This window comes from Pseudonaja textilis, chromosome 1 (assembly GCF_049901715.1).
Source record: "Pseudonaja textilis isolate UNSWEBS1 chromosome 1, rPseTex1.2, whole genome shotgun sequence".
NCBI lineage: Eukaryota > Metazoa > Chordata > Lepidosauria > Squamata > Elapidae > Pseudonaja > Pseudonaja textilis.
The window spans coordinates 35,391,821-35,418,712 of record NC_141990.1 but is presented as its reverse complement, the minus strand read 5'-3'; the positions used below and the strand labels follow the sequence as shown (position 1 = coordinate 35,418,712).

At 38.6% G+C, this 26,892-nt stretch overlaps 1 protein-coding gene across 27 annotated transcripts in view; it reads right to left on the bottom strand.

The window, feature by feature from the left end:
* NRXN1 (neurexin 1) overlaps positions 1-26,892 on the bottom strand; it is a 915,732-nt gene that overhangs the window by 309,007 nt on the left and 579,833 nt on the right. The window contains exon 1 of one of the 27 annotated variants that reach the window (XM_026696015.2): positions 16,108-17,578. The exons of the other annotated variants lie outside the window; for them this stretch is intronic. Coding sequence (XP_026551800.1) covers positions 16,108-16,336 — 229 coding nt within the window. The 5' untranslated portion in view covers positions 16,337-17,578. Of the gene's footprint in view, positions 1-16,107; positions 17,579-26,892 lie in introns of those variants that run through there. 27 annotated transcript variants of the gene reach the window in all.

The window sequence follows — 26,892 nt, the reverse complement described above, 5'->3', positions numbered from 1 at the left end:
GGGGAACGGGTGGGCCAGTCCATAGCATCAATGCCTTCATCTTGCAGGAACTGCTGACACTCCAGCCACATGAGGTCTAGCATTATCTTGCATTAGGAGGAACCCAGGGCCAACCGCACAAGCATATGGTCTCGCAAGGGGTCTGAGGATCTCATCTCAGTACCTAATGGCAGTCAGGCTACCTCCGGCGAGCACATGGAGGGCTGTGAAGCCCCCTAAACAAATGCCACCCCACACCATTACTGACCCACTTCCAAACCGGTCATGCTGGAGGATGTTGCAGGCAGCAGAATGTTCTCCACGGTATCTCCAGACCCTGTCACATCTATCACATGTGCTCAGTGTGAACCTGCTTTCATCTGTGAAGAGCACAGGGCACCAGTGGCAAATTTGCCAATCTTGGTGTTCTCTGGCAAATGCCAAACATCCTGCACAGTGTTGGGCTGTAAGCACAACGCCCACCTGTGGATGTCGGGCCCTCATACCACCCTCATGGAGTCTCTTTCTGACCATTTGAGCAGCCACATGCACATTTGTGGCCTGCTGGAGGTCATTTTGCAGGGCTCTGGCAGTGCTCCTCCTGTCCCTCCTTGCACAAAGGCAGAGGTAGCGGTCCTGATGCTGGGTTGTTGCCCTCCTACAGGCTCCTCCACATCTCCTGATGTACTGGCCTCTCTCCTGGTAGTGCCTCCATGCTCTGGACACTACGCTGACAGCAAACCTTCTTGCCACAGCTCGCATTGATGTGCCATCCTGGATGAGCTGCATTACTTGAGCCACTTGTGTGGGTTGTAGACTCCGTTGCATGCTACCACTACAGTGAAAGCACCGCCAGCATTCAAAAGTGACCGAACCATCAGCCAGAAAACATAGGAACTGAGAAGTGGTCTGTGGTCACCACCTGCAGAACCACTCCTTTATTGGGGATGTCTTGCTAACTGCCTATGCTTTCCATCTGTTTTCTATTCCATTTGCACAACAACATGTGAAATTGATTGTCAATCAGTGTTGCTACCTAAGTGGTCAGTTTGATTTCACAGAAGTGTGATTGACTTGGAGTTACATTGTGTTGTTTAAGTGTTCCCTTTATTTTTTTGAGCAGTGTATATTTCAGATATCACTAGAAACTTTCTTTAAGTTTGTCCTTACTGTTGGGTAGGGATGGGATGTTATTAAATTGCTATTAAGCAAATTTTACCAAGATTGTTGTGTCAGTTCTCAGTGCGTAAATCTCTCAGAGCTATATTGACCAATCAGGAATCAACTTTTATGGGACTAATGATAAAGAATAAAATGAAAGTTGCAAAAACAAATTAAAGCCAGTGCCATAAATATGGTTTAGTCTGGCTTTAATCCACACAGATTGAAGAGAAAAAAATCAAATCATATTCAACTTCAACAGTGGTGATTTTTATATTAAGTATCTATTGCTAATCACAATGACACATACACAGAGACACAACCTTCCCAGTGCATAGCAAACACAACCATTTCATACTTACAACTTGATGTCAGATACAAAAGTCAGATACACAATGCATGTTGCTATTTGCAGCTTTGTCTCTCCACTTGAACACTTCAGATAATCAGTTTGCATCAAGTCAACTGGATATGAATTTGGTTAAGATCCTTATAGGACTAACTCCAAAAAGTAATGTCTTTCCTAAACCTCTGACACAATGATTCCCATTTATTTGTCCAGTCATTCTGAGCATTTTATTTGTTTCACAAACATATCTGCACAATCAGATTTTGTACTGTCTGGCTTTATTATCCCTATTATATTTGTTCCATTATTTTCTGTATTAATATTGCCATTCTTTTATTAGTTTCTATATGGGCTGATTTTCTTTATTTTCTTTTATTTTTAATTTAATTTTGATCTTAATTACATTGCCATTACTGCTTTAGAACCATGCTTTAGAACCATAAAACACAAACGTGCAGTGGAATCCTCTCAAACAAATGGAAGAACTTTTCCACCTTAACTCCCTTTTTGATTCTCAAAACGATATGTATTTGGAATTATGAGCCACATAAAGCATTAAAGAGGGATTATAGATGGGAGAGTATATTCACTTTCTCCAATCAACTACTTTCTCCATAACCTCCATACCTTACATTCTAAATAGGATCAATAGTTGAATAACACACCATAACCATTTTTCTTCTAAGTTTTTAGCCTCTATTATTTTCAGATCAATATTAGTCCACCATAGGGAAAAGAGAAATAAGAGGATGGAGATGAAAGGGGACAAAGTGCTAATGCTGCAGTCCTCAGAAAGCTGGCATTTTTAAAATTATTATTAAATCATAAACTACAATCTTCTTCAAATCAAAATGCTCCTTTGAGATTCTTGGTGTCTTCACAGACAGATCCATGTAATTTTCTTAGTAACAGTAGGGAAGTGATTTCATTGGATGTTTTTTCATCTTTCCTATTTAGTCCAGATCCTCGAAATGTCTTGTAATCCACATTTAAGTACAATCCAGCCCCAGCTGCTGAACTTTTTGAATGATCCAAATTCTGCTAGATGTCAGCATTCCAAGTAATGTACCCATAGAAAACAGAACTCCAAGGTAGACAAATTCCTCAAAGAATAATTTATTGGATACATCATAATGACACAACTGGTGAAAGCCAATTCTGAAAGTTCCCATTGTTTTCACCTAATTAAAAGGTAAACGTTTCCCCTTTCGGTCAAGTCCCTAAATCATGCTGTCCAATCCAGTTGCTAGCCGGTTGCTTGGTTATTTCACTCCTCCTCTGGGCAGCCACCTGTGAGAATGTCCTTGATTCTCACAGGAAAACTTTATTGTTTTGGCTACAAAACCTCATCTAACTATCCCCAACCCCACCCCATTATGTGGCAACCCTGAAGCATCCAAGATGGCCTCAGCCAGGTTCACTTCAGGGTTAACACTAAAAGCTTAACAAGGAACACAAACAGCAATAAAGTACAAACCATTGCTTCCAAATTCAATGGCTGCATCAAAATATCCTGATATTTAACCCAGGAGATCACATTATGATTCAATGGGATATGTGAATTTAGCCAATGAATTTTAAAAACTTCATTAACTTGAGTTGTAATAAATAAATAATATTCTATTTGTTTAAATGTTTACAGTCTTCATTCCTTCCAAAATGGATATCAAATTAACCTGTATTTACATATCACACTAAGCTATAATGTTATTTGTTTGGTTTTAATTTAGTATGTTGCATAACTCAGCCAGTAATAGTCAATTCAATAAATTATGATTAGCAAACCATGGTTTAACATGTGTGAGACCAACTTCATATTTAGCTAGTGCACTAGTCAAAATGTGGTTTGTATTCTTTTGATTTAGCATGCTATATGAATTCAACCATTGTTATTTATATCTTAGCATACTAGATAATCCCAGACAACCATAGTTTATTCAATAACCCATGTATAAACCAATTATGGCTTATCATAATTTATATATATCAGTAAATACATGAGTATTATATATCAGTAAAGCTGGATTATCTAAGTAACATAGCACTCAGATAAGTATTGTAGGTAGGTACTATAACAACCAAGTTTCTAAGCAATATTACACCTGGGCAATAACCAGACCTTTAATACATCTCTTGAGGCATAATCACATTCCATACTCTACAACAAACCCTAAGAAGGGTGCCAGAATCAAAACTGCCTGGCTGTATCAAAAATTGTAAATAAATCCGCAAATAAAAAAGCAGCAGTTAACCAATGTCTTTATAGGGCAAATTAATTTCTCCTCTTACGTACAGCACTTGATTAAAAAACAATAGCACACAATTTAGAGAGAGCATCTTAGTGCTATTTTTTTCCTTAAAAAAAATACAGAAATACATGATTACCCCAGGCAGAACCCAGTGCTGTTACAGATAAGCGACAATGAAAAGCTGTTTTTACTCAAGCCCAGGAAAGGAATCACAATCAATCAATAGTCTCTGAATGTACTGAGGTGGAAGGGCATGTATAAAGATGTTTATCAGAAATCCACCAGCCATGCTCCACTTTCGATTACCCTCTCACAGCCTGACCAGGACAGCATCAAAGGCAGCCTATCAATAGGAAATCACTTACAGTAAAGTTATTCCTACAATGCATATTTAAGAGCAGATCCAATTAACCATTTTGCTAACTGATATTGCTTTATTATTAATTTTGTTCCAATTTACATTAATACTTTGGCAGGAGGCATGAAAAATGACTGAAACAGCAGAATGGAAATTTTAGAAAGGAAATATAAAATGTGGTAACTTAAAAGTCCTCTTTGGAGAAGACTTATAAGTCATGATCCTGGTGCCAAAAAAACCTTCTCTTTCATTCTAATGGAATGCTCCTTAATTGGGGAGGCCTTGCAAAACATGAATTAACTAAAGAATACAAAGATATTCAGAAAACTATTTGATACATCATCCCATCTTCTTCCCCCAGAAACCAAAACCAGAAAAGCACATTAGCAAAACAACACTGTAAATTTGATTTCAAAGCTTGTTCTTACACTGTTAAGGTGCTCATTAAAACTCAAGGCTGAATTAAATATGCAGATGTTTCTACATCTGCATATTTTCACACAATTCTGAACACAATGAATACTCACCAGCCCTATATTTGGGAAAGGGCCCACTCTGAGAGGATTTTGTGATGAGTGTTTATGAGCAACATTCAGATTTTTTGTCCTGAAATGTGCAAAATGTTTCATGATAGAAATATCCTGACTTTGAAATATTCCATTCTGATATCAACAGAAGTCATTCAATATTGAAATCACTTGTTAATCAATCTTAGCAAAAGGTTGTCTTTTATCATAAAAGTAAATGTAACATAGTATACATTTCTAGGTTGAAGTATTTCAAACTTCTATATCTTTCCACAAGATCAAAAAAAATCCTACCTTTTTGTGGTCCGAAATTATTTGAATGTAACAATTTACACTTGAGAACCAATTTGGTCTAGTGGATAAGGCAACAGGTTAGATATGGGGAGATATGAAGGCAGCTGGGTGAACCTCAGCCAGTCTCTGTATCTCAGATCTAAGAAGCAAGCAATGGCAAGCCACTTCAGAAATTGGATCTATGACAACTCATCACAGCCAACTTGCCACACCACCAACTTGCTGCAGGACAACTCGCCACTCACTGCAGGACAAGCATTGACACTAATATAAAAAATAATGGTGGAATAGAATCATAACATTAAAGAAAGGATGCAAAAGGAGGGACAGAATGGAATGTGAATGGCAAAAATTAATATATATTTTTTATTTTAAATAATTAAATAGAATTGTTAAGTTGTCCCACAGTGAGTTGTCCTGTGGTGAATTTTTCCTGTGGCAACAATAAGTTGGCTGTGGCAAGTTGTCCCATTCCATCTGAAATCTTACCAAGAAAACTATACAGACTTGTACATTCAAACACCATAAGTCAACACATACACATTATTTACTTCTACAGGATATGTTTAATATTTGGAATAATAGAGAAGATTGCAAATTGTCAAAATATGTACTTGTTAATCCATAGCCTGTATGGTTTAGGTTTTTCCTATCTCAACGTCTTCCTTCACACCTACACTTTCCAACTCATTCATCTCATTAAGCTGACTTTTGAGTCTTCAGGTTCTGCTGTCACTCATCTGCTCCAAGTAGGGCTTGTTCTTTTACAAAGTATGAAATTATTAGTCCAATCCAAATATTATTAAATCAGATTATAGGCAGGGAAGATTTTTGTAGTTAAGGAATGCACTATTTTAAAATAGCTGAAGATACCATTGTTGGTCTCTTAATTTCGAACTGTTCTGGAGAATCATAGATCATTCCTTTGGACCATCATGAGGAGAGATTCTCAGCCAATGCCTCATGAGATAGTGAGAAAGACTCTTTTCATAGACTTTCAAAATGCTTATATAAATGATTTCCTGGTGGGATTTAAGTGGGATTTTAAGGCATTTATTTAAATGTCTTAAAAGAATATTTTATTGCTAAAGTGAATCCTGAGCAGATTTATTCCTCATAATTCCCCAATCAGGGAATAAAAAAAAAATACAGTTCCTAGAGTTCTACCTACAATGCTGAAGAGATCCAAATAGAGAGTTACTTCCTTTCAAATGAATGGGCAGAACTTTGCTTAATACCAACAATCAGCTACTCTATGACAGAGTATGTCTAGGCTGGTGAGAGAAAATGTTGTTGACATGGCCCAATACTGGGCAAATATCATTTAGTTTTAATTCCACTTAGTTTACATACTGTTTACATATGCTACATTTTATGACTTATTTTATATCTATTTTATTTGCTCAGCGTTGAATGTTGTATGTTTATAATTTGAAGGTGCTCTGACACAAATAATGAAAGAGTAGAAAATTGATTCTACTGTATGAAACTGAATTTATAAGCCATGTACAATACAGATGTACAATTAACCACTGTTTTCTATATCACACTAGCCTTCCAGGCTGCTAACCTTCTAGGCTGCTTTATCCTATTTAAAACAAATCAGTCAAAAAAGAAAGAAAGTTATATAAATATGCTATTTCCTGCTACAACAAATAAGTTCCTCCTACAGAATTCTTATTCACTTTTATACATGACATAATTATTTAAAAAATGTTCACACAGCAATAGTTTCCCTTTTCTAACTCCCCTAAATCATTTTTCTATACTACCAACAAAGGGATTTTATTGCAGAAATATAAATCTTCAAATCCATGAGGTTTCTGGAAAGCATTAGCCCTGTTTAAGTATTACATAAAGGGTTAAGTTCACTAGGCAAGCAGCTTCATATAAGCAAACAGTTAATTATTAATGTAATGTAATGAAATCTAATTTATTCAACATTTCTTCTTGATCAACATTTTTCTGTTCTTATTAATAGGTATTCTACCACCATTACCACCCCACAGATATATTTTCAGAGATAAAATACAAACCTACTTTTCAGCAAATATGGTAGTAGTTCACTGTATTCTATTGTGACACAAATAGATCAAACTTTTATTATTATTTTTTGTTAACAGGCGCTACATTCATACACATTTTAAGCACTTTTATGGTAATGTGTATTTTATAGCAGAATATATCTTTTATAGGGATTTTATAGCAGCATATACATTTTATACACGCTATTGTAAAATATGGATTTTATATGCATTGTGGTCCATTTTAAAATAAAAAACCCAGAATAATAAAATTTGACAAAGGGCAGAATCAGCAAGAAAACTATTCTGAATTACACATTAGTTTGAGAGATGTGAATCTAGTCAGTTCACTTCCAAATGTTAGCTAAATAAAGTAAATATATTTCTAAATGTGAGGTCTTTCAAAATGTATGGTTAGTTCATGTATTACTTTTTAACAGAAATTGTGGAAGGCTTCTTTCAAGTAATTTGTATGTCACATGATTCTTTGACTCTGACAGTGCTTGAACTTCCTCCTCTTTTCTCTGGCCCCTTTATGTGTGTGGTAATAACTTCAGAAGTCGTAAACAATCTAAACTATAACAAACAAAACTGAGAGGCTATATATGCATTTTATATCTCATACCCCAGATGAATTTTACTTTTATCTGGTAATTCAGATCTGTGCATCAGGATTTGGTTTTAATCTGCTGTAAAACTCACAAAATTTCTCTGAAAGGGTGACCGCTCTTGATTCTACATCAACACTTTCCTAAATCCATGTGATGTTTCTACTTCCTTCTGTCTAAAAGTAATCTATTTCAGGATGGTTTATTTTTTAGTAACAGTATGGAAACTGTTTGTCACAGCCTTCTTTGAAAGGGGGGGAGGAGGAAAATTTCCTACTCTAGCCTACAATGTGATTTCCCATCCAAATACTAATGCCAAATTCTGATTATCTTTTCAAGATCAACCAAGGCCAGTTAAAATTACCACTTAGTTAGTCCATCTTCCCAAATACAACTGTTTGTTCTTCTTCATAATGATACCAAAACAGGAAAATCTAAGAGATAAAATATAATTTATCAAACTCAGCCAATGACACATGTATTCCATCACCTGAAGTCTAGTGGGATTTTATGATAAAGAAAATAATAAAATAAGATATAAGAAGTAATTTTCAAATCTGTAAAAGGTTACCATGAGGAGAGTAAATATTTTGCCAAGGCTTTCACTGTCATAGATTCCAGTTTCAAAATCAACATTCAAGTTATATATTAGGAAACATCACTTCAAATTTTCATCAGATTTAAATCCTTGGGTCAAACTGAGTTAAAAATAAATCAGTGTTAGAATGATAATCAACTTCTTAAAATTACTGAAGATAGGATATAGCCAAGCTGTCTCTTTTTAAAATTGGGTCTTGTCCTTCCCAACAAATTTACTCTGGATTTAGTATCTATTACAAACTATAAATGGCATCATAATCAGTATTAAGCTTTTTTTTATAAGATTTCACTGTATGATCTGGGGATTGCAAGATTTTGTTTCAGATCTTATAATATCACAGAAATCGAAATCTTTATTTGATTTCTCCTTCTATGATCTTATTCTTCTATTTTGAGGCTATGACTGCTACTTATTCTAAGGAAAAAATGGAAATCATAAGAGCAGCTGTTACCAAAAGACACAGACTCCTCTCTGCAGATGGACAATGAAAGATGCTTCCTCTAGGACATGTAGCAGCTCCTTTTTAAATGATATTCATAGAGATAGAATCTGTCATCTATGATTTCTTTTTCATCTAAGGCCTAGCCTGTCCATATTCTATTAATAAAATGTCTATCTCTCTTTTTTGTCATTTAAACTATTTGAAAGTAGTGAACAATCTCAACAATTCTTTCATGCTTCAAGCAGTACAGTGTCTAAAAGGGAATGGGACACACATAATGCCCATCATGGATTAGTCATTATATCTCAAGGCTGCTCCTCTTTTTTTTCAGTTCCAAATTAACCTCTTTAGATATAGACCTAAAATCTAAAATGGAGGAATTCATTCACTGAACAGATTTAGACCCTATATTGTCTTTTATGTAGCCTACTATTAGTTTGGGATTGGAACCAAAGCAAAGTTGGATGGGAGATTACCAGGAAGTGACAAAGTTGTAGGCTAGACTAGGTTGTTAAAAAAAAATCAAAGAGAAATGCAAAAGTAAGATTTCTTCTAAATTCCGTTGTGCTTTGCCACTCCTTAGTGGATAGTGACCCATAGTGGATATGATCAAAGGTGTGCTGTGGAAGTACCCATTAATTATATGTCCATCACTTCCACTTTTAAAATGAACTTTTCTCCAGGCTTCCCACAAGCCAAAACATAGTTCAGCAGACCTTTATTTCATCTGTTGAAAATCCTGAGCATGTTTATATTAATCTACTTTAACAGTATTCTGAAATACACCTCTTCCTTAACAAGCATGCAGGTAAAGAAATACATATTTCCCCTAATATACATTGCCATGTCCCGAAATAACGAGGCATGCCGGACTGGTCTTTTATTGCTTATTTGCTAGTTTGCCTATCTCTATTGTCACTTTCAATCATTTTCCTTCTTCCTGTGGAATAAGAAAGTTGTTGCCCAGCAGCTAATCAGTTTCTCTATGGAGTTCTACTCTAGATAGTTGCACAATCAGGGCAGAATCTATCTCCCTCTTCTTTGGGCTACTTCTGCCCTACTTTCCTCCTTTTATTCTTTTATTTTACCTTATATTTTCTTTTATTTTACCTTATATTAAAGCAACCTAGAGAAGCTGTGCACTCTCAATTTCTGCTTCAGTGCTCTGAAGGTGAATATTTTCCCCACTTTCCAGTGACCTACTGAAACAACATCCAAACTAAAGAAAAAATGACTGAAAGAAGGTAACATTCAAACTAAAATAGAAAACCAATGCCTATAAAGAGTGGCATATTCTCAAAATTGAATGGTGCCACTTTTCAGTGACATGTTATAGGCAGCACAAGGGGTGGCAATGGGTAAAATTGTAAAATGTATGTTACATTATTTTGTCCCATTGCAAGTCCTTCACTTAACAGAGAGTACTTTAATTCAGTAGAAGTACAGAAGTACAGAGTTTACAAAAAAAAGAAAAACCAGGAAAAGCATGCAAGATTAGGATCTTGCCCTTCTATTACTGTCAAGCTGTGGGGTGTACAATGCAAAACCCACATGCAAATCAAGATATACAGTATAAACTGAACATGGCAAAAGAGCCTGGTTCCAGTTTGGAAAAGGAACAAGAAAAAGTTATATAATCTCTCCTTATTTATTCAACCTATATGCTGAAGATACATTAAAAGAAACTAGATTGGAAGAAGATGAGTACGTGGTTTTAAATTTGAAAGAAGAAACATCAATAACTTGCACTATGCCAAAGACACAACGCTGATTGCTGAAAATGCAAAGAATTACAAGTTCTAATAATTAAAGTCAGAGTACAGGAGAAAAAAAGGACTAAAATTAAAGGACACTAAACTAATAACAACAGATATACTGTAACTACCAGCCTTAAAAATACCAGCCATAGACAATTAAGATTAAGTAAACAGTTTATGTTTTTTATGATCAACCATCAACAGCAAATGAATAAGTAATCAAGGAGTACACCGAACTAACAATTAGTAGAGAAGCCTTGAAGGCCTGTAGAAGTTATTCAGATGCCATGATAGGTATATATCTACAAAGAACAGCAAACAATGTTATTCTCTGTGACACTCCAAGGAAGGGAAAGTTGGACATTCTAAGTAAGGGAAAGTTGGATTTTGAAGAAACATAATAGAAAGAGTACTGACACATTTGAGCAGTAATATTGGTAAAGACCTCTAAGACTAGCATGGACAGCTAAGACAACAAATAAATGGATCAGTCTAGGCATAAAGGATCAGGCTCAAATTGTCATACTTTGGACACATTTTGTGAATATCTAGCTCTATGTATAACATACTTACTACTGAGAGAAGTGAAAGGAAAGAGAAGAGGAAAAACAGTAGCAAGATGTTTGGATTCATTACCAAATGTGCTGTTGGAAGTCTTTAAGGACTAGGCTAGGGACAGAGCATCATGAAGGAAATCTATCCATATGGTTGCTAAGAGTAAACACCAATTTGATGGTACATAATCAATCAAAGGTTCTGTTACTACAGATATTCTTGAATAATCTAATTGAAAGTTTCCCAAAGTTCTTATAAGCAAGTTGAAATGTTTTTGGAATAGCTTACTGAAGATTGGCCTTAATAATGCAGACTTTTTTCATAAAAAACTACACACCTCTTCAGACTTTACCCTGAAATAATCCAGGTTCATTACTTGGCAGAGTCCCACAGGAGTAAAGTTTTGATGTATGAACTTATATGAGCTATTTGTTTCCCAGTATTTTTTTTTCTCATTCAACTTGTCCCTTTTTGACTGAACATGAAAAGTTCATAGATATTCCATGATATTATGCACACAAAGCACAATAAGTTTTATGCAGGCATTATAAAAATGTTTTTGTTTTGTTTAAATATATCTTAGATATAGAGCATAAATATTGTTTCAACCACTACGCATGTCCACCAACAGTCAGACCTACATTTTATCTATAAGGTAAGAGCTACTGAAGAAAGCAAGCACTAAGCACATGAGGAAGGTAAAGTATCTGAGTCTCTCCCAAATCATGCCTTTGGCAGCTGCACTAATGTACACTGCAGGACCATGATCAGCCAGAAATTTCTGCTCCAGTGAAGCTTGTACAAAATGGGGAGACTTCTTGCACAAATATTAGCAAATGAAGATCATAAAAACCTTCCAAAAGCTTTCCCTTTTTCTATCTAGTGCTCCTTCAAATTTCATCCAAAACACTAAGGGAGAAATTACATTGGAAAATTGCACTGAGATGTGCAAAAGAAATCTGCATCTTTCATCAGAAAAGCAGGTTGTATTAAGAGGCTGAACATATGTTTGGGTCAACAATAAGACAATTGTTTATTGTTGACCAGCCATTAGGCCATATCAAAATACAGAATAAAGAACACAGAATTAATAAGGCCATATATTATAACGGAACCAAAAAAAAAACAATTTTAATAGAATAAAAATAAAGAATGCAAATCATCTTTTTGCATTCCCTCTACAATTTAACTCAATCAGACCCACATACGAAGATGTCAACTGAACTGTTTTATTCAAAGAGCTGCATTATATGTAATTTTTAAATTCTGACTGCACATGAAATTTGCAGTTTTAATATAAAGATGTGTACATGTTTGGGGAAAAGAAATATGAAATGCAGCAGCATCTCCAGGCTGAATCATTCTTTTCCCCATCCACAAGTAACTCTAATCAATTATTTACTGGCCCTTATTAATTACAAAGTCAGCTTAGGAAATTCCTCTTTAATTTATGCTTGAAAGTGGTATCGTTTGGAAGTATGTAAAAAAAAAGCAATAAAAATAGTGATAGATTACAGGTGGATTTTTGGTGGGTATTGCCTATGACATCATGCAACGAAGTAATTTCCAAGAATCCCATCACCTCTAGCCTAAAATACTACTATAGAACTTTTTTTTAAAGCAAAAGTGGAAGCTGCAGCAAAGATCTTTTCCTCATCACCATTTTCTTTCCCACATAGCATAAATGAATCCAAGGCAAATGCATATAAATAACTGAAAGCACTGCCTAAGAAACATAACCCGACAGGCTTCCTGGACTGTTGTTCTCATTGCCTTCAATCTCACCCCCTTTAAATTTTATTCCAGGAAGTACTTAATGGATTCCCCCCCCCCATTTTTTTTTTAACCAAATGTGTGATAACTGAAACTACACAAAGCCTTTAGTTCTTAATATCTTGCCATGTAGGCATATGTGATGAAGAACAAGCAGAATCCTAGAAAAGGCCAGGAACAGAATGCTAGTCTGGTTAAGGGAGTTTCTTCCTCTTCCCCCATCCTTTCTCTGTTGGATTTAGGCCAATTCTTTTTTCAGGCACTTATAAAATTAACACAAGGAAAATGACTGATCATTATATAACCGTTACTTGACAGTGAAAATTCAAAATGCATCATCCAAAGAAAGGAATTTTTTCCAAGGTATTGTTTTGGGTATTATTCAATATTTACAAGTGCTGATTAGCCTCACCAAATTCAAGGGAACTCTCCTGTTGAGGGTATACATCACAGTTACCTTTAGTATGCATGACGGAATCTTTCTCCTGCAAGTGGGTCACTTATGCAAGGATACAATGGCTTCCCTCAAGATCGCTTCACTACCTTGCAAAGCTTGTGAATGACACCACATGATAGTGGAAATGAAGCAGAGCAGGATATGAAAATGAAGAAAGATGAAGCCATAACAGCATACCAAGTACTCTCCAATGAAAGCAAAACCAGGTTTAAAACACAAGACATTCATTCTAGACACCTTCCATTCTGCCAATGGATTAGATTAGACTACCTCAGTGAATTAATACCCTTAAATGAATATGGAGATAAATAAAGAAGTGTGTGTGTGTGTGTGTGTGCGCTCTATCATAGACATTTTACAAATACATCCTTTTTCTGTCTTATTCATTTGGCTACACATACATAGATATATGAACTCAGATGTTCCTATTGAAATGTTCCTCCTCTCATTCCCATTATTCTTAACTCAAAACCCAGCTTTCCCAGCAAAGGACCTCATTGACTCTTTTTATTTTCCATTTTCTGACGATCTCAAGCTTTCTCCCTCCCCCCCCTCTCCTCTCTCTCTCTCTCACACAATCTCACTTACTCTCTCTCTCTCTCTCTCTCTCTCTCTCTCTCTCTCTCTCTCTTTCTCTCTCTCTTTCTCTCTCTGTCTCACACATACACATACACAAAGTCAAACATCAAGGCTATTACAGCTGCTTTGAACCATGAGGCATTTACTCCTAGGGGGTTGGGCCCTTTATCTAATTAGACAACCTTAGGTTTAGCTCATCAGCCCAAGATAATTAATTAGAAGCAGTTTAATTATCAGAAGATTCTTCAATAACAGCTGTGTTGCAGTACAGACATCAACCAATCCAGAGAGACATTCTATGCTTGGCCATCAATTGTCTATTTGCACTTAGGAAAACTGGTTTCATGGAAACTGTTTTCAGGGAACAAATAAGAACTGTTGTAGCATAAAAGAAAATGGGACCAGAGGAAAAAGGGAAGGTAGGGGAATTAATTTTGTTTGTACTTTGCATTCCCAAACAGAGAGAGATGTACAATTATGTTAATGGGCCACATCTAGAGAGCAAAGCATGTTCGCTCTCTAACATGACACAAATAAACAGGCAGCAATAGAAAATATGGTGTGACTTTCTGTTGAGGACTATTCTGTAGTAAGCAAGATTTTTTTCCCCATGCCAAGGGATCTCACAATCCACAAAGTCCACCTCTCAGCAGCTGGATATAGAGGATACAGAGGTCAGGAAATATAGGCAGCTTCTTCACCATTATCTTTAGAAGACACCCAGAACCCCCCCCATACACACACACCTTCTGTGTTTAGCAAGGCCATCTGGGCATCTTGCAATATATGTGCCATACATGAGCTTCACTTACATTCAAACAAAACACTGCAGAAATGGGGGGTGGGTGGGAGTCTGAGCATCTTGAATGCCAGGAAACACTGCCTATGTATCTATAAGCTTACATCTCATTTATCATTGCCAAGCCCACCTTGCAAAGCGTGTAAATCATCAAATAGATAATTCATAGATCACCAACATCACAGACCATATTTCTTTAACATGTCACTGGGAACCAATACCTTCACAATAGGAGGCACAGAGCAGGCTGGAATTGCTCTTCTTGTCACCAAGACAAAGATTATGACCTCCAATAAAAGAATAGCACCACAAACACACAGGCACACTTGTAACAAAAGTGGTATTCCCAACAAGAGAAAAGGAATACTGAAGGAGGGGGGAAAGTGTTATACTGCCACTTATTAAATCCCACGCCACTATTAAGCAAAAACAATCTATATTTTTCTTTCTGATCGCTGTTAACACACACACACACACACCACTAGATCAGAACAATGAGAGAAGAAACACAAAGCACGGGTCATAAAAGCAAGCTGGCTTCCTGCAATTATGTCAGGTCTCCTGGTGCAATATGGTTCTCTCAGGTGGTCGTGGGGTAGATCATAACCGATGCCCCTCACATACACTTCCAGACTGCAACACTCTCATCCTAGCAGAATGGCAGACTTCAAATGAAAGAGTTTTGCCCTGAAGCCAAGATCACCAGCTGCACATTTCTGCTCCTCCAGAATCTGACCCCATTAATAGGAAAGAGAGAGAAAGAAATCAGGGTGAGCTGGCAAAGGAAGGCAGCGTTGTATCTCTGGATGAGCCACAATAATAATAAGAATAATGAAGCGGCGGAGGGGGGGGAGGATTTTCTTCCAGCGCCACCCAGCTTCTTTTACAGTCATCGCTTTAAGCTGAGAGGAAGGTGGGGAGAGACTAGAAAACTGGGCTAAAACAATCTTCTCCTAGGCAGGAGTCTGCAGTTCCGTCCCTTCCCCGCCTCTGCCGAGGGGGTGTGTCTTTTCTTCCCCTCAGGTGTAGCGGTGGCTCCTACTGTCCTAGTCCCGGCGGCTGCCTCTGGCTCCGCTAAGCTGCACCTTCAGCCTCCCTTCCAGCCTCTTTTGCGCCTTTCTTTCAGCACCCGGCGATTGCCCCCACCATCCCGGCGCACACAACCACAAAGCCTTGGGACAGCCCGGGGTTCAACGTCAATCATCCCCCAGGTAGCCAAATTGCCGGGGACCGCCCTGCCTTTCCAAAGGGGAAAACAAAACAAAACTGCCCCCTCTGGGTTGAGATTTAATGGAACGCTGAGCCTCTTTCTTCGCCTCCTTGTTGTCCGTTCTTCCCCACCATCCCCGTCCTAACCCACCAAACCTAAGGGGAGGGGGGGAGCCAGAGCGATCCCTGCAACGCCCTCAATCGCGCACCTCTCGAGGTTCCCTCGACTCTCCTTCAGTTTAGGCGTGTTCCCTGGCTCAGAATCCACCCGCTCCCCGCCGCCACGTGTGAGTGTGCCACCCCCATTTTCTGTCATTAGAATGGGGAGCTCCCTACTGCCACATCGACCCCACGCGTCCCCTCCAGCCGAGCCATCCGGGACCCACCGTGTCCGCCTCGCAGGGAAGCCGGGGACCTGTAGATCGCGATAGGCACTGAAGGGTGCTTGCTGTTGCTGCCATGGAAATGGTGGATATGCGGCGCCCCCAAACTGGAGGCACCCCAAGCCACCCCGAGGAAGCCACTGAGAGTCAATGGGAGTATCCAGAGCACGGCCAGCTGGCCACGGGACTGGACTGGCTCGGACAGCACGAGCTCCCTCATCCGCTGGGGCATGGCGGGGCGGGGGCACCCCCACCCCACCCCGTCAGGAGCGAGGCAAACTTTGGGCGAGGACAGCGCAGGCGGGCGGCTCACCGCACTAAGCGGTTCGTCATTGTGGGCGCTTCTGCTGGGCGCCGATCCCTCGCCCCGGGTCTCTTCTTGCCCCAAAGAGGCCCGAGCATAGTCCAGGGCGGCCGAGAAGCGCCAAATTCCCGCGGAGAAAACGCGGCGGGACGGCCCCGAGGAGTCTCCAGTGCTTCTCCGTGCGGCTACCTCCGCTGTCAAGCAGCGCTCAGGGGACTCTCCTCCATAATCCACAAAGCGGGCGATCCTCTCGCCGGGAACGGCCAGCCAAGGGGAGAACGGGGCGCCCAATTCCCAAAGAAAAGCAACCGTCGCAGGGGGGGATCCATCCAGCGGGGCGAGCGGCAAGCGCTTCTTTCAAGGCGCGCCGAGAACGCGCGCAGCTCCCCGGGCGAGCCTCCTCTTTCCTTTGCTCTCCACCTATTGCCAGCGCAACGAGGGCGAAGAGGAAGACGGCGACGGCGACGGCGACAGCGAGGACGGCGGTGGGCAGGAGGCGGCGAGCGGAGCTTTGCAGGGAGAATCCATTGCACGCGTCTGAGCGGAGCCACCGCGGCGAGGGGGGCGGGCGAGAGTGAGCGAGGACCAAGCCATGCTAGCTGGCAGCGAGGGCGAAGCGAGCGCTATGCAAATCTGCAGTCTCCCAACAGCAAATCACCGGCGCCCCTATGCAATGCAGCGGACCAGCCTATGGGGGAGTAAGCAAGCGGGCGCTGGCCCCGGCTCGCTTCCTCGCAGCGGCAGCGGCGGCGCGCTCATTGGAGTGGGCCATGTGGCAGGCGGGCTGCGTGCCGCTCCTCATAGCCTCCGGGCGGCTCTGCAGCTTCCTTGCTCGGGGAGAATTTCCGGGTGGGATGGGGAGCTGAGAAGACTCAGATACTTTCAAATAACGTGGTTTTGTTTTTTTGTTTTGTTTTTTGCTCCACGCCCTCCCCTAGAGATTTAATTCTGTCCGTATTTCAGGGCCGATCTGCGGGTGACGTTAAGCGAGGGATGCCTCGCCGCCTCTTCTCATCTTTAAGGGAAAGCCGCCTATTGGAGCGGAGTGGAGGTGCCTCAAAGAGGAAGCGCAATGGGTCCTCCTCTCTTCCTCTGCCCTTTCATAAGAGACGCCTCCTCAAACCACACAACCACCCCGCCACCTCTGAGAACAAGCAAGACAGCGAGCATCCAAGATGAGATCCCTGCCAGGCCCGCCTCTGCTCCCTTCCTGACTAACCCCCCACCGCTGTTCTTTTCCACTGAGTTTACACCCATTCCATGAGTGATATGGGGGACCCTACACTGGTTCCCTCTCTGTGCTAGACACCCTTTTCTGCTTTCCTGTCCTGTTTCATCTCACTGGAAGAGAGTGAATATTCCAACAGATAAGAGTACCGCAGAAGGATTAGGCAGGTGAGCCACCCTGTTCCTTCCAAAAAGAACAAAAGGCAGGGCGAGCCTCTGCAACAGTGGCAGCACCTTCCCCCTCTCAAGGGAGCAAGTGACAGCATGATCTGCTATGTTGTCCAGAGAGGGAGAGAGATGATACAGGTGGCCTCTTTCCTTCTGTCCCCACCCACTTCCAACTGCAACTTCAGCAAGTTCTGCACTACCTAAGGAGGCTTGAAGAACAGCCCTGTGTAGGAATGGCTGCTTCCCCCTTGCTAATCTTGTATTTCTCTGCTCTTCTTGAGCCTGAAGAAATAAGGATTTGACAATTGATGGTTACTGCTACCTCACTTTGAAATTTGCAGTGGAAAGAATTGGACCCAATCATCTATTTTTTATGATGCTAAAAATTCCTTTATAATGAAAAGCATCCACCACTTTGGGCAGCTTGGTGGGCAGTACATCCTACCTGAATGAGGTAGATGTTTACATCTACAAACCACCTGAATTAAATTCTTGGAGACCCAAGAGATTATGTCACTGAAACACATAAGCAAACTACCAAGCAACACTGCTCCAAATTTATTGCTGATTTTTTAAAGGAAATATACATACAAAATAAAATAAGTGTATCCCTCAGATATTTAACACACCTAGACAACTGAAAAAGTTTGCCCAGAATAGATAGCAAATCCTGACCTATCACCTCTATTTATTATTTCATAGTCCTTCCCTTTGTGGTCTCTGGCTCCCCAAAAATGTTTCTCTTTAGATGTCCCAGCTACTAAAAGATTTTACACTTATAGTGTAGAAGTTCACACTAAATGCCTGCTGACATATCACTCGGAAGCGTTCTGGAGAAAAGAAGGACTGCCTTGGGAAAGGAGAAGGAGTTATACCAAATGTCCTCAGTCAATAAATTGTGGCTCTTTATGAAATGGCAAAATGAAAGTATACCTAGCACTCCTTTCTTTGATTTTAATCCCATTAAAAAATGCCTCCAGGAGATTATGTTGATTTAAAGGGTGAGAAGTCCAAAAGCAACTGCTGAGCATCCAAACCTAAGAGTAGATTGGGATCTTCTCAGTCCATCCCATCTCACCAACTATATCATATTGGCCCTTTTGAAAGATTCCGTCATAGCATATAAACATAAGGAGTGCCCTGCAGGATTGGATCCCTGGTTCACGTATAGCAGCCTGTTCTCATAGTGGCCCACCAATTGCACAAGGAAGCCCAGCAGATGGCCTTAGAGGCAGTCACACTATCATCAAGGCTAATAATATCCATTGATCTTCATGATTTTCACCAGTTACCAAGATGTGGTAAGCACCACTAATCTCATGGTAGTGAATTCCAAAGCTGAATTATGTGCTGTTTGAAAATACTTTCATTTCTCTATCTTGATTCCTCCTGGGTTCAAGTTTATTAGGTGATCCCTCATTGTAATATTTTAGGAAGAGGAAAAGCTATACTTTTCTGGACTAAAAAGTCACAAATGTCACAGCCTTTCTTTAAAGGGTAGCTGCTCTAGCCTGTTGATCGTCTTAGTTGCCCTCCTCTGAAACTTCTTTAGCTCCCCATAACCTTTTTGAGATGCAGCCACCAGAACTGCACACAGTAATCCAGAGGCAGTTGCATCATTGATTTATATAATATCTTAGATGCTACCACTTAGGGTTAATTGTGCTTTGAAAATGTCCATTGTTTTGAGCCACAGTTGTCACACTCCCTTACCACTGACTGACTGACTGATTGATTGACATTGATGGGAGTTAATTCAAAATGTTTATGTTATCTAATCTATCTTCCTAAATTGTTGTCCAGAAACATAGAATAACAATAGATTTAAGGGAACATCCTTCAGGATTAAAATGCCAGAAGATTGGACTACAACCAAGCATGTGCGGGCCCACTATTTTTTAAATTTTATTTTATGTCACTAGTGTGTAGCTATCATTTATGGAAGTATTGGAAATTAATCAAGGGGCAAATATTGCTTGAGGTTACATGTTGCCTAATCCTGTTGTTTTAAATCATGCAGAACATTTCACATTCATTAACTGATTTAGTTTCGTAAAATAATGCAAAATGTATTGCAGATCAATACATCTGAAACTATAGATGGGAAGGAAACAGAGGCTCAATTATGCAGGGGAGTCAGCTTTTGAAATAGGGATATTTCAAAATAGGAATACCGATTGTGGTTATTTTTTTAGAAATTCTGTTACAGGTTTGAGCTGATAGAATGAATAGCTGGGTTTTATTTATTTGAAAACCAGTAGCTGACAATCCAGGAAGATATGCAAATAAATACATTCCAAACATAGGACTTGAACAAAGATGCAATTTCTTTCTAAAACAGATAATGTAAAAAGCAACACTTCATTAACAGATATGTTAAAGTCAGTAAAGGGCTCATGTTTCATTTCATTGCTACATCATGCAATGTATTTTAATGTCAAAGCAGCCATTTGCAAACCTTGTGTTATCACTTCTCCACACATCTCGTTTATGCCAGTATTTCAGTGTTTTCTGCCATATATTGTGAAGCTTCTCAATATTTGGTAGTTTATTCTAAGGTATATGTGCTTTTATTGACAAGACTCAGAACTTGAAAAAAGTTTTTTGTATCTCCCTTTGGCACAGAGGTCAGATGGCTAACTGTTAGCCAGACACTCTTTCTCAGCCCAGCCCACCTCATAAATATCGAGAGCAAAAGTATCTATAGAAGTGCTAGAATCTAGGACAGAAAAATAAACCTTTAAAACCTGTCAGATTACTAAAGGCTAATTTAATTTACATTTAGTATCGTTTGGGCAAACCTGCGTATGGAGGAGCATTGTGTGTATAGTTAAATAACAATCTCTTGACTGCTGTTCAGCCTCTGATTAATTGGTTAAACATTAATTGGTTGAATAATCAAGTTAAAATCTATTGAAATATACATTCCTGGGCAATTGCTGAAATAAGAAGATGGATCTTAAGTCTCTTTTGTCCCGGCAGAGCTGTTATTAGGAGATGGCCAAGAGACTTGTTTCCAGGTTTCTTGGGTTCTCTGTGTCTCTCTCCCTTTTCCTCTCTCTTATGTGCATACATACTGATTGACCCTTTGTGGCTAAATCTCAAATACTACACCTTGAATAATTCTTACAGACAATTAAACTGGAATTCATCTTACCCATGCATGCCACTAGCACTCATCTTTTTCCAATTTGAAAATGATTAAATTATACAAAAGTAACCTATTTTATTAAAAGCACTTATTTTTGATTTTTGACTGCTTTACTCTGCTACATGCAAATCTTGCCCAGTCTTAAATGCTGCCTTTAATTTTTGCTGGGGGAAAAAATAGCTCTGGACTGTGAAAGAGGGATGGAAGACTCAAATCATATGTGTAGTGGGATAGATTTGAGAGCAAGAAAATTGCAGCCAATCTCAGCCCAAAAAGGACATGTTTGGACATTTTATTTTTTTAAACTGTTATTTTTCATAGTGAACTATTGATGAACAATTATTTGCTGTTTCACTGTTTCCACTTAACTTCTCCTTCCTATAGGGGCAGCAAAACATATCCAAACAGCTTTATACGTATCTTTCTTAGCATTATGTATAAAGTAGGAACTCTGCCTCATTTTGTTTCCAACAAGCTAAAACTATAAACTCTTCATTTATCCATTCATAATGGCTCTGACATCTTAGGAAAGGAACAATTCAGAGTTCCATTTGAGTATAATGCTAAGAAGCCCCAGAGAATGATCCAGTTTTCTTATTTTCCTACAGGAAGTCATAAGGAGGAGGATATGCATTTATTCTCCTAGTTTCCAAATGTAAGACAAAATCCAGTAGATGGCATGTTTACTAAGGAAGATCTGAATGTGAAATATGGTGGAATTTCCTAATCATGAGAGTTATTAAGCAATGAGACAGCCCGTCTCTAGGAGTAGTGGTGCTTCGTCACGAGAAGCTTTCAAACAAAAATTCAACATCATTTTGTCTCTGGTGAAATGATGATTCCTCCTCTGGGCAGTGAGGTTGGACTAGAAGACTTCCAAGGGCCCTTCCAACCCCATAATTCTAAATCAAAAGCTATTTAAAAAAGAAACAAGAGATGTTGAGGTTATAGGCAAGGGAAGATTAAGTGAAGTTTGGGTCACAATAGTAGAGAGAGAGAGAGAGAGAGAGAGAGAGAGAGAGAGCGCAAAGCTTGGGGTTGGAATAAAAATTACACTCTGTCTAGTAATTCTGGAAGATAGTGGATTATAGTATTAAGGATAATATGTAAATGGAGCCAATAAACACATAGGTGTTGGAGTGAGCCTATTGCCTATATTCCCCGTGTTTCCTATTAGCAAAACTGGCATGTTACCACTAAAAATATATATCTGGATTCAATATATTATAAGGCTGGTCCAGCAAGACTAGTTTCTCTTTTTCAATAGTGCAAATCAATGTTTCTTTTCAGGTGCTGGACAGCTCCCAAGAAAAACTGCTGTTTGACATCTAAGCTTAGTTAAATTCCTAGACATCTTATTATGCCTGTATTTCTGTTTTCACAGACACGAAAGCAGTACATGGATAGGAACTGACTTGGAGAAGTTCCATTTACATGCTTTGCAAAGACGTTGTGATTGGAAATAAAAAGGATAGCTCTAGTAAAGTCCTTCCTACATTGAAAATTATGACTAGCAGTTGAAAAATTATATCTTTCTCTTCTCCTGCTCCCTTCCCATCCCACATCAGGAATAGAGGCCCTTTCAATGACCAGATGATGGTGAATAAAATCTCTCAACATCTCCCACCATTGACCCTTGCAGCCAAGGTTTTTGGGAGTTAAACCAGACATATAGAAAAAATTAGATTGCCAAAGCAGGATTGTAACAGATATTATTTACTAATTATTTACTAATTAGTTATGAAATAACTTCAGAATGGTTCAACTGTGAAAGTCCTCTTCATTGAGGAATCAAAAAGTTACAATCTAAACAAGTGGGAATAATGAATAAATACATTAATTTTAAATACTATATCGAAAACATAGTTCTTCTTGCTGCAGAGAGTGACATCTACATTTTAAATATGTGATATTCATTCTAATTCATAATATGAATTTCCCCCACAAATTAAACATTCCATTAATACATGAGATTAAATTACAGCCTGTTGAAATAAAACAATTTTAGCAATCCTCTAAACAGGGAACATCAACAAACTTACTTAACTGGTATGAGAAAAAACCTTTTGCTTTTAAAATAGCTTTCAATGCCAGTTTTTTTTTTTTTTAAGTCAGCAAGTTGAAATATAAATATGGGTTTTAAAAATGATTTAATTATACACTAAAGTCTACCTATTTTACATTAGTATAAATATCTTAAGACAGAAGTGTCACCAATTTACCCAACAACTTCCAATACTTTTATTCCTGGAGATGCGAAAGGATAGAGTTGAGCTTTGGCAATTCTATCTGTTATTTCATTTCACCCATCTTAAATAAATTTGTTATTCCCACTGAAATGAAGTAGCAAATAGAATTGGTAAAACCTAAACTGTATCCTTTTAGTATTTCCAGGAATGAAAGTGTAGAAAGTTGTTATTCCCACTTGTTTATATTGTAACTTATTAAATGTAAAGTTAAATCCATGAATGTATCTTTTTAATAATTTGTATACCACTACATATTTTAAAAAATAAACATTACACTTACATACATACATATTCCAAGGTTATACAAAGTACAGAAAAGGACTGCAAAGTAATTAGCCAGAAAATTAAAGGCATGAGATAAGAAAAAGAAAAGGAAATACATTATATCTAGTTTACACCAACAGCATTCTGTGTACCTTTCTGTTCTTATAAACCTATACATAATCTAATTCACAAATCTCCTTTGTGAGTAAAGCAATAATAATAACCAGTAAGTAAAGCAATAATAAGTCAATTAATAAAAACATATATTGAGATATTATGTAAAATGTATGGTACAATATAAATTAAAAAATAACAAAAGAAACCAATAGATTAAAAATTATGATATTACTATTATTAAAAGGAGCATATTATGGGAGCATAAAAATATTTTCCCTGCTACTGAAAGGCATTGCTATATTGGGGCAACTACTGAAACTAACCTCCCACTAACTACTTCACCATCTTCAATATGGGATGGCACCTGGAACAAATAATAGATCAAAGGAAAAAGTCTTTCCTCAGATACTGCATTTCCAGACTGAGAAATGCATCATAAATTTTATTTATTAACTTAAAGTATTTATATAGCCATTCATCTTCTAATCAACTCTGAATGACTCCCAATCAAAAGTTAAAACAACATATGATTCATGTTAAAACCATAAAAAAAAAACAAAGATCTGACCCCAAGTCAAAATAAGAACTTGAATTGGACCAAAATGAACTGTTAACCAGTAAAGAACATAAACAGCTGCCATGATTTGTTCATACCACCCAGTTCTAGCCAATAAATCTTGGAGTTTTGTATTACTTAAATTTTCTGAACCATTGGGAAGGGCAGTCTCAAGTTTACTGCACTGCAGTAATCTAAGTGGAAAGTTACCAGGGCACAGATTACCTTAGCAAGGTGACCTACATGCAAGTAAGACCTTTGCAAGTATACAGCCTAAGCTGATGAAAGGTGCTTCATGCTGCAGTGCCACTAATGTTAAAGACATAACCAGAAGAACCTTGATCTATGATGTTTTTAGGGAAAGTATAACCATATCCAGAACAGATTTAAGCCCATTCCTCTAGATAAATAAACAGATGCAACAGATTGTTGGTCCATGCCCTCAGCAATGTCACTGTCTCATATGAATTCAGTGAAAAAGAGAGAACTGGGTATCTTTGGCAAATTTAGATATTTTATTTTAAATCAATAAATAATCTCACTCAGAGTTTTCATGTTTAGTGGTGTACACAATGGTTATAAAATGGAACCGTGAAAATTTATGGCATAAGCATCTGGAAGTTAACCAGGAATACCCACAGCACTATCTTCTGAAGAAATATGTCATGGTTGCTAGTATCAAACACTGCTGATAGATCTAACAGAATGAAGTCCTCTCATTTCTCCTATAAATTTTGTCCAACAGGGTAACCAAGGAGATTTTGATGCTCGGATTAGATCTAAACCGTAATTGAAATAGAAGTAGAAATTCACTGGATGTATTTATTTATTAAATTTATATACCACCCGTCTTGCTGTCCAAATATCCAAGAGTATCAGAATCTGCATATACCCCTTGCTGGCCATTGGTTTATAATTATTTCAACCTTTGGATCAGTAAGTATCCCTTACTTACAAGCTGCAATAAGCCATGAGGAGCATGGTTCAAGCAAATACATAGTTGGCTAAGCTCAACCAAACATCTTGTCTACATCAGTCAAGTCTGAAAAATTAAATCTCATCCAAAATCCTGAGCAGAGCCATGGGCACTTCTACAAATTTAACTGCTAAAATGATAGAGTCTAAGTTATGAATTTGATCAATGTTGCTTTCAAAATGTCTATGCAACATGTCATAGTGATATGCTGTGGGATTGCTGAAAGCCCCAAACTACTCAGAAAAGTTCCACTGGGTACCATTGACAGAATGCAATAACAGAGAATAGAATCTACTGTTTTCCATCACCACCCTAAAGTTTACTTGAAATAAATTCTAACTAGTATTTGATCAGATGCAAAATTAGTATCCCTTCACTTGTACTTTAGTCATCTGATTTTCTTCATTGTGTACTGTGGGCTGTATTGTGGAGTGTGTAATGTGGGAGAGAATTAAAGGAACAATCAGGTCAGTGGTATTGTCATTTGTATATTCCATAAGGAAGATAAATCATTGAAACAAGTACCAGCCATAACGGGGAAAAAAGAAATCTTTTACAAGTTTCTGAAATGCTATTAGCTTCTGAGGTGCTCCATTCTCATAGGTGCCTGTCCTCTATAGAAAGGAGTAGTTCTTGTAAGGCTCAGCAGAAAGTGCTTTGGCTATATAAGGGAACAGATGTAACAAATTCTCCCACTTTCAGATTGCCATCCTTCTGCCCAATAGATAAATCCAAATCCAGTGTGTGAAATCATGTGTGTTGAGTCAATAACAAGTTGAGATATGTATGATTGTTATGATGGCCATGTGGTATCAACCAATGCAATTAAGACTTCCCCATGGTTGCTGAGGTCTCTCAGAACTAATTTTCCAGGACAGGTGTCAAACTCAAGGCCCAGGGCTAGATCTGGCCCACGGAGTACTTAGATCTGGCCCATGGGACCACCCTGGAAACAGTGAAGGACTGGCTCGTGGTACTTCTGCCAGCGAAAACGGGCTCCCATTTTCGGCTGCCATGGCCTTGTGCAACCCTCTGCCAGTGAAAATGGAGTTCAGGAGCATGTTTTTTGATGGCAGAGCACTTGGGCCACCGCAGGAGTCCCCAACAGGACTGATGTTGAGCTGGCCACACTACCCTGGCCCCTCCACCCTGGTACCCCAAAGTCAAACACAACCCTGAGGTGGCCCTCAATGAAATCAAGTTTGACCCTCCTGTTCTAGGAGTCCTCATCATCAGATCTGAGGTCACCTTCATTGATTTAGATAGAGAAGCTGTTGGCAGGTATGGTAGTACAGCACAAAAATCCTAGATACCCAATACAAGCTGCACTCAAATGCGGCACTCAAATAGACAGAAAAACTGGATAAATATAATTCCTATAGAAATTTCCCCTCAGCCCTATTCTGTGCTGTATCAAATATCCAAAGGAGCATATCTGGGAGAGACTACAGTAATACCTCTCAATTCTCCAATCCACGTCTCAGTTATGTACATCAAGGCCCACCCATCTACAATAATAAAATGACTACCTCCATGCTTCTGTGCAAAGCAATAACCAGAGAAGGAGATAGGCACATTATGTCTTGTCTCTTATTGTTTTAAAAACATTACAGTGCAAACATGATGGATTCAGACAGACACAATGGACAGACAGGCAAATAACATACAGTGTGCATCATGCTCTATCTTCTTACTCTATTAACTTATTATAATGCTTCATCTAAACAATCAAGGCTTATATTTTTCTTTATAAAAGAAAAATTGATTTTTTTTCCA